This window comes from Schistosoma haematobium, chromosome 1, assembly GCF_000699445.3.
Source record: "Schistosoma haematobium chromosome 1, whole genome shotgun sequence".
NCBI classification, from domain to species: domain Eukaryota; kingdom Metazoa; phylum Platyhelminthes; class Trematoda; order Strigeidida; family Schistosomatidae; genus Schistosoma; species Schistosoma haematobium.
The window spans coordinates 19,823,162-19,836,761 of NC_067196.1; the positions used below are offsets into that span (position 1 = coordinate 19,823,162).

Sequence of the window (13,600 nt, forward strand, 5' to 3'; positions counted from 1 at the left end):
TCATTACCGTTGATAAGAGATTTTTCCAACTAGCTATAAACCATTCGTAAATTTGTCACGGTTCTTTTTATCCCATTCCTATACTATGCTTTTACCGTTTTAATTTTGATAAAAATGAGAAAAAAAGTATTAACTTCTAGTCATATGTAATCTGTCTTATAGATGATATCTCTCTATTGTAGAAAAAGAAAACATTGTGTTTACTCAATGTATTCTGTTTTTACATAACCACAGCATAAATGCTTGTGTACTTTGTAAAATACTAATTACATCTTATGTTTTAAATATTTAAATTAACGTAGCACTCACCTCATAATATGTCAGTCCCTTTAACAGTTTATTAATGTGTATTGTGTATATATCAAGTTACTGATGCCATCCATGTCAGTAGACACAAGATTTTTTGTAAAATGAATTGAATCAAAAGAATATTGTTGCGATCTTGAAAGCTAATATTAACATAAATAGGGAATAGTGGCATAAGAAGTGATCAACGTAGTTTCACTATGTGATTTAATGCCTAGAAATCTGTTATTGTTTGATTTGTTTGTTTGATAGTAATAAATAATTGATCAATGGAAACATTACATGATGTTAATCTTTTCCCCATAGTACAGCGATGGAAACTTCTGTCACAATTTAAACACTACGATAACACCTTTGCAGATAGAAACTTAATGAAGTAGTTCAACAAAAATGAAATTGTTAGATTATCATTAGATCACCACTTTAGGAAGCTGCATTAATTTTTTTCCTTTTAGTTATAAAGCTTTGTAATCTGTTTTGACTTTATATTCTTCCCATATATCTGTATATTGTCTATACTTTTCCACTGGTTCTTGAAGTTAATTGAGAGAATAAATCCGTTTGTATTTGTGGTCTTTCTTAGACTATCAACCGTCCTCATGGATTGGGTTGCTGTTACTGTTTACTGCCGTAATCTTTGTCGTCTCATGTGACTGCAATTCAAAAGTTTTTTTTATCTTCTGCCAAATATGCTACTTATTTTTTAGTCTAGCTGATTTTTTCTTTTAAAAAAATTGTTACTTTCCTACTATTCAGATTTCATTTATGCTTTGTTTTAATACCCTTATTTTATATGAGATAGTTTTTATAAAAGGAACTTAATAATAATAAAAATAACTTGGATTGTTGATATAACTTTTAGTTGTCTGTTATTTATTTTATTTATCAAGCACCTCGACATTCTCCAACATTAACTTCTTCAACTCTTGGATATTTTGCAAACTTGCCACAATATATGTTATTATATAGAACCCTTAAAACTGCATATAAATCTTTTAAAGTAAGTCTTATTTATTATTTATTTAAACACATAAACATTGCTAAAAGGGGCACCAAATACATGTGCGCCATACAATACCAATGAGACCACTAGTAGTTATCACTGATTTGTGTAAGGGCTATGATACTGCTCGGGCGCCCAGACCAGACCGAAGCAAGTGGTTTTCTTAGGGGGTCACACCCCAAGATTTTGACCTAAAGGTCTAATCCACAAAGCAGTGGAACAACTTTAAGAGATGCAGTTTCATGGTAGCCGGTGACCAACAATAGGTTCATACGTCTTTTGTTCGCACTGCATCCTGGAGCCCATATGCACCATTTGTTTGAAATCAGGGTTTTCTGACTCCGATGAAAGCTCCGGACATTCGCTTTTCGTCCTCTCAACCTCGTAAACAACAATCCCACCGCAAAAACTCAGTGTCCGTATACTCGTGGCCACGTAAGAGCATTTCGAGATAGAGAGTGGACTCTCCCTTCCCTTCAACCGTACTAGGGCATTTGTTTACTTGTATATCTGTTCATTTCAAATTCTTTTTGTGTGGAAGTATTTAAAAGTGAATTGTTCTGGGTTTTTTCAATCAATTGAACCTAATTAAATCACACATCGGATCATCATTCAGTTTAATTTAATCTACGCAACTGTTTATCACTCAAATATATTTAGTTTTTATAGTGAATCTTATTAAGGAGTGAAAGATTTCTAATTATTCGTAATAATAATAATTCATTCCAGCAAATAGGTAATTCTTCTTGTATTATGTTGAGTACCAGAGGCCTAGTGATTCCAGTTAACTGTCTGAACATTTGATATAGTGATGGAAGATTGAGTCCCTAAAGCATTGGGACATGGCTTTATATCATGACTAACGTAAAACCTAGCATATATATGGATCTTTCCAAGTTGACACAGCCCTTCAACACAACAAGATAAAACTATCAATACAAATATCAGAGTAATGGAAGTAATAATAATAATATCAGTGATAGTAGAAAAGATTAGTCGTAAATTATGTAATTTGCGTCATAAAAAGTTTGAGTATTTTACAAAAAAGAGCGAATACATCTGTAGCATTCTGACTTGTCGTGAATTATGTCACCTAACGCCTTTAATCGATAATTATAAAATCACGTAGAAACCAAAGAGATTGTCTTCACCTACTTTTTGCTGACGAGTATCAACCAAGGTATATGGTATCCTGACAACTCCCTCTAATCACCTAACATATGACACAGTTAACTAAAATGTAAAGTTACTTAGAAGGTTTGAATAATTTTTTCTGGTTAGCGTTTTTTTAGCGAGTTAGTTTTCTACGGGATGGGGACGCTAACCCCATGCCCAACCCCCCTCCTTTATCTGTTCTTGGGACCGGCAGTAGCCCTCGGAGGGACTCCAGGCGGAGTGGAAGTTGATAGGACACACATTGAGGAAAGCACCCAACTGCGTCACAAGACAAGCCCTCACATGGAATCCTCAAGGCCAAAGGAAAAGAGGAAGACCAAAGAACACATTACGCCGAGAAATGGAAATAGACATGAAAAAAATGAACAAGAATTGGATGGAACCAGAAAAGAAGGCCCAGGACAGAGTGTGTTGGAGAATGCTGGTCGGCGGCCTATGCTCCATTGGGAGTAACGGGCGTAAGTAAGTAAGAGTTACTTAGCCTGATAGCGACATTAGGACTTGATTACCACTGAGGACTAGACAAATATGATATTGATCACTACTCAATAGTCCTTCACTGTAAATCAAATCCCTCTATTTAGCATTCATGTTTAGATTTCTTATTTTTATTGTTCATCAATAACTAGATATCGGCTGATTTAACTGGTTCTCATGATCGATTAATGGGCTTACTACATACCTGTCTATATTCCTTCGGTCGATTATTGGAAAATCTTCATTTTGATGAAACTGCTCCGTATGCAGACGAATTATTAATCTATTTAACTTCATTTTACAATTGGCAGCCTGGTCCATGCTTAGAGTTATCAACTCAGGTAATTTTATTTATTTTATGTCTCTACTTTTCGCTTGATATGAAAAGTATAAGTAACTTAAAATGTAAAATTATCTATCATTATTTTTAAAATGGTTCTTGGGGTACGTGTCTCAGTAGTTTATTATTTAGCATTGCATCAGAAAGCATTATTCTTAATATAATTGAAAGTAATATTGATATCTATGGTGATAATCTGAGACAGTCAAATGACGTGTTATAAGATAAGCATACTCTGTTGGTCAAGATTTGGTCTTATTTTTCAAGAAAGCACCCATCATTGGGTGAAAGTATAGCTTGATTTTCGAAGGAAAAAAGATGTATGTTTATGAATGAGTGTACATATATTCTGGATTCGGTTTCAATCACTGAAACTTCTCACTTTCTGTCTTCTCAGTCAAGTAGTTGGTTTAGACTCACATCTAAAGTTTGAATATTACTATCAAACTCGGACAACCGCACAACATAACATATGACATTTTTACATTTCATATGCTCTGGATAAGTAGTTAACTGTGATATGAATTGAACTAAAAATACTTCAGTGTATATATTTGCTCTAAGCGATTAACAACATACTACCCTGTTTAAATCAAACTCTTGTTTCCGATCAATAACACTGGATAACTAGCCTTTGGAATAAATCTTTTTTGATTATCCATGAAGGTGACTGACGCATCACTGTTATTTTTTAAGTTAGTGATGGTTGTTAAACAATTAAAATGTCAAAGTTGAAAAATTATGCCACAAAAGCGAAATTGTTATGTGTTAATTTATCCTATTTGATACTTATTACAGTGACTCATGAGAGTAACCATTTCTAAATTATAATAGCTTTCGTTGAAAAAAGAATTGACAGATGTTATTTGACAATCTTAACATCATTTATAAACTGATGAAAATCTTAATCTTATCGTAACAGTCTTTGACAAAGCTTTAAGTATGTTGAACTAATCAGCCGCTATTATGTTATCCATTCAAGACTGTTTTCTGTCGTGTCAAATTACCCATTTTCTTAAATGGCTTACTATGTAGAAGCATACAGAAATAATTAGTACAATATTAAAGAGGAGGAATGTATTTGTAAAATCTCATCGAAAGAATTTGAAGTAAATCCAACATTTCACCCGGCAATCTGGTCCAAGCTTTTTCAAGGAAAATTATCGAATATCGATAATTTTGTTGTTCGATTATATTTTCCTTGAAAAAGCTTGAACCAGATTGCCAGGCAAAACGTTGGATTTACTTCAAATTCTTTCGCTGAGATTTTACAAATACATTCTTCCTCCTTAATGTCTCACATTAACTCGGCGCCCAAATATTGTGAAACTATTCGTTCAAATTTAGACGAAAGTTCTTACTTAATAGAATAGTTTGCTAATACTGGAAGTTTTTCTTGAGAATTTTTGATGAACTTCTGTAAATAAACAATTATTGTTTGATGTTTTTTTCTTTAAATAAAAGCATTTTTTGGGACTCTTTATTTGATAGTTACTACGAGCTTTTGTTGGTACAAACCTTTGTAATCAATGGGACGATCAACTTTGTCAATTATATTCAGATGCATTAAACTCTAGTGTTTCCGATCAAGACATAAAAAGTGATTCTGAGGAGAAACATTCTAAAATTAATTTAAAAAGTTAGTGTAATTTTAAAGTTTATTTTGTTTATCATCATTACTATTAATGTTTTTTGCCTACTCCACAATAATAATTTTGCAGAACTTTGTTTTTTTGTCTTTCGTTAATCTGTTTTGACTGTTAAGTTTATCGTTTTCAAATCCCACTTTACTGTTCTCTCTATGTGTGTGGTGTATGCTACTTATGTCTGTCGACATAAGTAGTATGTAACACCAATCAAAATGGAATGCCTGTCAAAAAGAAGGCTGAGAAGACTGATCTGATGGAAACAGAAAGGAATTAAGAATTGGAAAAAGCATGAAAGATGTAGAGGACGATTGATGGAAGATTTGCAAATGTGGTATTTAATGTATATATGTGTAACATCAACTAGTAATAAACTGAACCTAAACTAGGTTTGTAAGGTCGACATTAAAATTCCTCACAACATATCAAGAAAATTATGCTCAAACTGCAATGCAATTCAATAGATGGGCAAAATTTTCAAATGAATAAAAGTAGAAAATCATCAATATGTTTTTCTATTCAGTAATACTGTATATTTTTTTATCATAATAGTTGACTGTCAAACTTTCCATTCGATTTCACTTGCAAACACTGATTCTCGAAAGGCATCGTTTTAATAACTTTCTTAAATTCTTATAGGTTTTAGATTTTGTTTTCAAAATTACGTAAGTCATCTGCCATTTTATAGGTAAAACCATTTTGTCGCGAATCACCTGCTACGAACCAAAAAATTCATAGTGGCTATAAAGGTTTTGGGAAAGTATGGCACGTTCCATGATTGTTTAAACACTTCAATAGGTACCATGCATTGAAGCTGTTGTATTCTTATATCCAAAACGTTTGAAAATTATATTAATAAGCCTTTAGGTTGTGGTAAAGGAAGAAATTATCAAACGAGACATAGTTCATATATAAAAAGTCAATTTTAACATGTTCATAAACTTTATTGCGTTAGAGGCATAGGAGAAGTTTGAAGATTACAAAATTCTGCTCAAGTAGGTTACCATTCAATTTTTTTCTGAACTTTGTTGACTGTGTTGTTCACTTTGACTGAATTAGAATCCCATTTATTATCAGTGTAAAGAGCTTTTTCCGATATCGTTTGGACATTACATTGCTAGGGTGTACGTGGTAGCTACTGAAAAGAATAAAATATCTTCAGAGCAAAGTTTTGTAAGAGTATAGCAGTTATTTAATAGATATGTGATATACAAGATTGGAAGTACAAGCTTTTCATTGACCCTCCGTGTTATGTAACCTAATTTTCAAGTTATTAATAAATCGTGAAAATTACATCGTTTAGTTTTGTTTGTGAAAGTTATTTTATTCCTTCACGGCTTATGTTTGGCTTCTATCATAGTACAAGTAATTTAAGTTTTTTTAACGTGAAACTATATGAATAATACTCGTGTCTATAATAAGAGATCTCAAAAAACAGTATGAGTATTTTAACCGTTTAATGATAATATTCATTCACTCATAGCTGTACGAATTTCCACTTTTGATTAAAATTCTAGATACTGTTGATTTCCATATACGTAAATTATTGCATCAGAATAAAACATTTACTAATTATCTATGGGATCAAAATATATTGAAAGAAAGCAAGGCTTGTTGTTGGATTACATGCCCAGAGCTTATTCAGTCACCAATTTCTGCATGGATCCGTTTTGCTCGTCAACGTCGTATTCCAATCGGTCTTACATATACAAGTAGTACAGATAGAGCGTCAGCTACGACGCCAAATCAAACGATAACTATGTCGGCAATAAAAATTAAAGTGAGATTTCTATTTTAATCTTCATTTTACTAGTGATCAAATTTAAACATGAAAATAGGAATTTTCCTCACTCATTTTCCGTTTATCATTTATTATGAAAGAGAAAAGGTACTCTTGTAAATATCAGTATATTATGCCTGTCGTCTATTTAATTAGTTATTTGGTTGTCAATATTTGACGTTCTTATGGGCGATGTCGAAACTAAATGATGTGTATTGTATGACATTTATACCGTATATCACAATTCTCATAATTTTATAAGTTATTTTTTAATTTTATTACCTCATCGCCTAAGGTTCATCTGAATTCTAATGAGTATGTAGTGTCAGTTGTTATGTCAAGCCTATACACCTTATTCTAGCTTTCGGACAGCCCAACCTATTCATTCTTGCGTTATATTTTGACCTTTTTAATTATACGCTTATCAACCTTGACTGTTTTTATTTGAGAGTGTGTGTACACTTTTTTATCCTATTCATCACATGTCTGTAGCCTATTTTTGTGTGACTATAAATATTGATTAACGGTTGACTAAATTGGGTTGGCTTACCCGCCATCTCCACTGCGTATCATTTCTCTCTACTCTCTTCTCGTCGCTTCATTCCCCGATCGCACGTTCAAATCAATGAGTTCATGAAATATACATATTCAAAAGTCCATTCTCGTTATTTGACTTTTTTTAATTCCGTTATTCACTCAACGTGGATTAAGTCGATAAAGACATACGAGAATAGTCAGTATATATATTTCGACAACAAACATTCATACGATCTAATGGGAGTCAGATCCCGAGCCACTAAAGTGCAGAGCCCGTCGACAAACATCGTCTGACCTAAATGACGACAAAATAAAGGGCCCTACTGAAAGTATTTTTAATATATTCCATGTCAATACAAGATAATGTGGTGAAAAATTTCAACTATATAAAAATATATTAATTCTAATTAATTCTCATTATAGATTTTTATTTATTTATTATTCTCTAGTCTGATGCTCAATTATTTTTTAAACGCCTTGAACATATTGTACTTTGTGGTATGGAAAATTATAAATGGACAAATTGTTATTCACTTCAAACGAATATATTAGATTTACTAATTCATTTAATATATTTACGAATGAATTATTGTCAACTTGATGTACAACAGGTATAATGTTAAATTATATTCTCGAATATATATATAATTCAATGTTAATTATATTTAAGTGTTTTAATTTAATAGTAGTATAATCTTTTAATCTATGCTTTTTAATTCATTATGTTGAAAGTAAATATTTACCCTTTTCAAATGATATCTGTAAAAACATTGATAAGTTTAAATTAGTTGGTGTGTACACTTATGAAATTATTATTATTATTATTATTATTATTATTATTATCATTAGCAGCTTTGTACAACATAGAATTCTCAGCATAAATTATTTCAGCGAGTTTCCATTTTTTCTTGATCGATATTGACGATAAATATTGAGTGATCTCCAGTAAAATATTAGCATTTGAAAAGTCAATATCTGAATAATATTCATTCTTTTCAATGCACATTGCCAGCCATCACGATGTCTCTGGTTGTAAATTTTTGAAACTTTTACAATAAAAGGTTGTTAACATTCCACAAACGCACCTGAATAGTTTATGCAATTAATTGATATAATGATCTGTTAAAACAAACAAGGAAGCAAATAACTTGTTGAAATATTTAGATGGTAGGAACAGGTAGCCCAGATATTCAAGCAGGCCGCCCGGGTGTAATTTGTAGTCATTTAAAGTTATTTACTTGAAATTTTTCAATGAATTTTTTTGAATTGGAACTACTACGTATTTATAGTAAACTAAGAAGTATGAATTTTGATATGTTGTTTTTAATTATCTAATGTTTATTGCAAACATATTTGAAATTATTCAATTACTCAATAACTTATCTTCTGATCTGTATCATAATCATATTATATAGACATTATTCTTGTATTACTCTAATTTGTGTATCACGTGTTTTCAATAATATTTTTTAAAGAAATTTCTAGATACTGTAATTAATCATTGCGAGAATCTGTCCTCGGAAATCCAACGTCTTGAGACAGTATCAATGATGAATGTTAGTTCTTCAAATCGTCAGTGTATTAAAGGGGGTCAACTGTTGAATTTGAATAAACGCTTGTTATCATCATCCTCAACATCAGCGTTTACTTTTCGTGATTTCTGCAATTCTGATTCATTTCTGTTCCCCATGATGAATTCGAGAGAACCGACTATATTACAACAACATCAGCGTCTCGTGAACACTTTATTCCGTTTTTTGGTCACCTTGACTTATCAATACCGTGTTATATCATCATCTTTAACATCAATACCGCCAGCATCAACGCTTGCACAATCTAAGCATCTTGATTCTGGTAATTCTGAAAACTCAGCTACTTCTCCTGCTTCTACTACCAGTAGTGCAATCAACGGCAATGACGAGTCCATCGATTCACGTCTTGTTGAGTTAAGTCAGGTAGGCTTATATTTTGGCTCAATTTTGTTTCTTCCCAACGGGTTTGGTATGTAAACCTATGTAAGGAAGTAAATTTCGGGTTATGATAAAAGTTATCTTACAACTTAGTGTACATTGGCGTCTTTTATCAAGTTGGTGCTTCGTTCGCCGGACTTTCAAGTATAATTTCTAACCATATCTCAATTTCATTTTGGTCACTGTTCTATTCACTGAATCGTTCATAGTGTATTACATCAGGACTTCATTGTAGAATTAATTCATTTCGATTTTTCACTAGAAATTTGATGACTGCTGCTTTTGCAGAACAAATTGCATTTTATCCTTTTTGAAAAGAACTTAGTATAATAATTAATGTTGTTTTATTTTTGAGTCTTAGTGACGATAAGTTTTTCTCCTCTTCCCACGTCACTACATTAATACTGTACTTTCTGCTCCTGCTTAAAATCCTTTTTGATATACAGTATACTACGTAGTATTTTTCAGTTCAAATCCTTTATGCGCATTAAAAGCGATTCATTAGGATTTTTACTTTTCACTTGTTTCCAACCTATATTTGCTTAAATTAAATAATAAAAATCTAGGGGAAGCAAAATAGATATAACGGTTTGGATAAGAAGTACCAGCCATTCAGAATAAGCCTTATCGGTGTTCAAATAATAATCCAATTCATTCAGCTGACCAGTTCTTGTAAAAAGAAATCTGATAGTTCTCTCACTAATCTGTAGGGTTTTGCAATGCTCACTTGTGAACTATACCGAACATAATGACTGAACTATTCTCTATCGTATTGTCATTGACTTAGCCTCCCTAATTAGGAGTTAAATTTAAATAATTACTGGATCGGAGATCAAACTCGATGTTCTATGCTATTTTTATTTAACTGAATTCGGCATTCTCACTAAATTAGCTTGACAGAAATACTAATTTGTAAATTCATCGATCATGCATCGAAACTGAATTTCAAACTCTTAGCTACTAATAGAATACGTTAACCGTCTTCAGCTATGAAACTTTCTGTCGAGAAATTTTTCTGAGATACAACAGTATTCCAAGATTATTCAGAAGAAGCTACATTTATAGTACTCATCAGCTGTGGCCATCCACCCAGAACCTTCAGGTCTTATGGCGAGTACCTAACCTTTAAACTGCTAAATTCACTGACTTACAATCAGTCCTCGATATTGTACAACTGTCTTCTACTACCTCACATCCAACATGATTGAATTCTACTGGTTACGGTTTCTCACTAGTAACTCTGGAATCACCTCTCGAAATCGGTTACAGGTGAGCACACGATTATTGTTAGCGTAATAGGTTTGTGGAAATTGTTGAATTTTATAGTTTTCGTCATAGGACTGACAGTTAAATAATGACTGAAAAATAAGAGGATCTGAACAGCTATTTTGTCTTAATAGTTTTGGGAATGTAACTCATTGAATGCTGAATATTACTCACTCTCTGTGAGACCTGGAGGTCCTCGGTCCAATCTCTGGTATTGTCACTGCCCAATTGTCTCACACGAGCACAGAGCAGTTACACAATGCTTTCTAGTTTCCAATATTTTTTTACTAAGGTCAGTTCAACCGTTCAACCTAACAATCTATGAAATCTGATGACCAAACCATTAAGATTAATCAATAATCAAAGTGGAGTGGTTGCGCTTCACACTAAAACCGGAGCGAATACAATCAGTAAACGTTTTTGCTCTCTAGGTCATTTGTAATGTCTTAGAGCAACTAATTAAAAATCAAATTATAATATAATATATTCAAAAATAAATTGTAGTGTCAACAATTCGTGATGACTGAGAAGCATATTAATTCTAAACGGAAAGAAGAGATGTTAATGAAACATAAACTTCGTAAATCACTACATACATCTAAATTTAATCAGTTTAATTGATAAGTAACTAAAACTTATTTATTACTCTTATTCTCCATGTGAATTTGTTTCTGGCTTTACTATGTAATGACTTATAATGATCTACTATTGTGTCAGGTCTGTAATTGTCCCACTAAGTTGATGAAGTAATAATTCCTTCTTTTAATATCACTTTGTGTATATGTTCCAGGTTGTTCATTTAGCTGAAGCATTAGCAGCAGAAACTTATGATCCTGGTAGTATTGTACTAACTGCAATGATTCCAGTGATCGTCGATTTATTTGTAATTCAACAACCATTAAATCAAAGAATTAATAAACAAGCGGAAAATGTTGATCAAGCCAAAATGAATCAAATTCAGTAAGTTTTGCAGTATATTGATTATCTGCTAGATTATATAAATTATCGAAACAGCTTTTTAAGATATTTAATCCAGTTGAATGTTCATCTATGATAGGTCCGTTAAGAATAGAATGTTCACAAATATTATGTCAGAAATTATTATTTCAGCTCACTTCCTTGTACTTTTCCTACTTTCTTTTCTCTTCCTAAATATTAAATGTTCGATTTCCCACACTTAGCTGAATTAAACTCTCATATCCTCCTGATTAACCATAAACTTATACTCTCTATGGAATGATGTACCGATTTTAGTTATCATTTGTAACACTGAACCATAGAATAAATAATATAGGTTGTGTATTGTAGTACTGTTTTGTGCTATTTTTACTTTCAGTTCTTCGGAATCCTAATTATTTAATGCTGATTTTAGGAAAGATTCTTGATTGCATATCATGTTCGGGTTAGAAATAATTTTTTTCAAAATGTCGCAGTCCTATACACATAAACACATGCATTTATACTTTACTTTCCTGACCTGCTGGTTATTTTACATCTTTTCATTTGAATAACATGTGATAGTTGTGAAATATGATCTCGTAATCAGCACATATTTCTTAATGGAAAATATTACTGTTCAATAGAACTTACTAATTCTAACGTTTCCTAATGTTTAACAAGTTTTAAATTAATTTCTCCACAGATGCATTCATTATTGAGATTACTATCTGATCACATATTTCTTAGAGTATTGCCAGAATCTGCTGGGATCACCGAGTGAGTAATAGTAAGGTTAGGCTCAGGATATTAGGGAGTGATGGTAAATCAGTTGATGAGGTTGTACATCTCCATCCATTAAGATAGTTGGGCCACGTATCACGTATGCCTGATCACAGATTACCATGACGCGCAGTGCTGACCAGTGTTGGAGACTAATGGAAGAAAGTAAAGAGTGTCCAAACCAAAACGTGGCATCAGTGTTTGACGTCATTAACTTCTGGTCTGATCCATGTTGTTAGATGCAGGCTACTTAGTTGGGGCCTGTGCGACTATCGTAACCAATGGTTGAAAACTTTGGGTGACATGTCTCAGAATCGATCACAATGGTGTAGGTTTATTCATTCTTTATCTTCCCGTGAGATTAAAATTACTTGATATCTTTCTTTCTACGGATTGATTCTTTTTCTCTGTATCATATCCCTATATGCAACCTTTATATATATATATATATATCACTACCGTTGAAATAACCGCTTTTATGAATTTAGCGTTGTTATGATTCTCTGTTATTACAACCCAACTATTGCTATTGCTAAGTGTTATTGGACACCAATTCACTCGACAAGTCCCCAAATCAGAAAAGGATTGAACAGAAAAGAAATTATATTCCAAATAACGAAGGTAGATGGAAGTAAGAAGCACAATAAGAGAAACGTTAGTATCTTTATAGTTTTAGCATGTCAAAATTCTAGAGTCCTCTCCAGGTATCGACTAGCGCTGATTGGATAAGAAATATTGTGATATTATCTGAAGGTTTTTATTCTTAACAAACTTTTGTACTTTAAATTCACTTACATAGAATATTACTTCATTCCTCTTTTGAGTTGGGCACGAAATGTTAAAAACAGTTCGTTAAGTCTTAGCTGTATTTATTCAGGGTATTCATTATTCGATCATGTAAGTCATCTTCAACTTCGGAATCATATTTTCGTGTATATATTTAATTAATCTTTTTTTTCTACATTATTTTATTTATTTTTAACAGGCAAGCAAATGCTCAACGTGAAACCATTTTTAGTTTACTTTTACGTCGACTTAGTCATTTACCAGCTAGTTATGATCAAATATCATTGATACTTGAAGAGGTGAATATATCCACAAAAATACGCAAAAGTGGAAATGTCATCTGCATCATTGATTGTTTAACACAGGTATTGTACCAAGGAAAAAGACATTATTTTCTATCTGTTGTGATCGATTTGTTTAAATTAAACAATATAACAGGACTTAGTTGCTATATATATCATAATCATAGTTAATAAAAGACTCATAACTGTGAAGCTTTACGACAATCACTAATACCCTCTTCACACGGCAACCTGATGTAAATGCATCAGATTATTTATTGGAACACTACTTTACACAAGAAATCTCACATTA

At 32.2% G+C, this 13,600-nt stretch overlaps 1 protein-coding gene across 1 annotated transcript in view; it reads left to right on the plus strand.

The window, feature by feature from the left end:
* The window catches only part of SNAI2_2 (Snail 2), a 109,913-nt gene that overhangs the window by 38,750 nt on the left and 57,563 nt on the right, over window positions 1–13,600 (plus strand). The window contains exons 17-24 of the mRNA XM_051212307.1: window positions 1,197–1,306; window positions 3,115–3,303; window positions 4,794–4,941; window positions 6,466–6,728; window positions 7,715–7,876; window positions 8,741–9,220; window positions 11,292–11,461; window positions 13,206–13,371. Of these exons, the coding sequence (XP_051073340.1) occupies window positions 1,197–1,306; window positions 3,115–3,303; window positions 4,794–4,941; window positions 6,466–6,728; window positions 7,715–7,876; window positions 8,741–9,220; window positions 11,292–11,461; window positions 13,206–13,371 (1,688 nt within the window). The remainder of the gene's footprint in view (window positions 1–1,196; window positions 1,307–3,114; window positions 3,304–4,793; window positions 4,942–6,465; window positions 6,729–7,714; window positions 7,877–8,740; window positions 9,221–11,291; window positions 11,462–13,205; window positions 13,372–13,600) is intronic.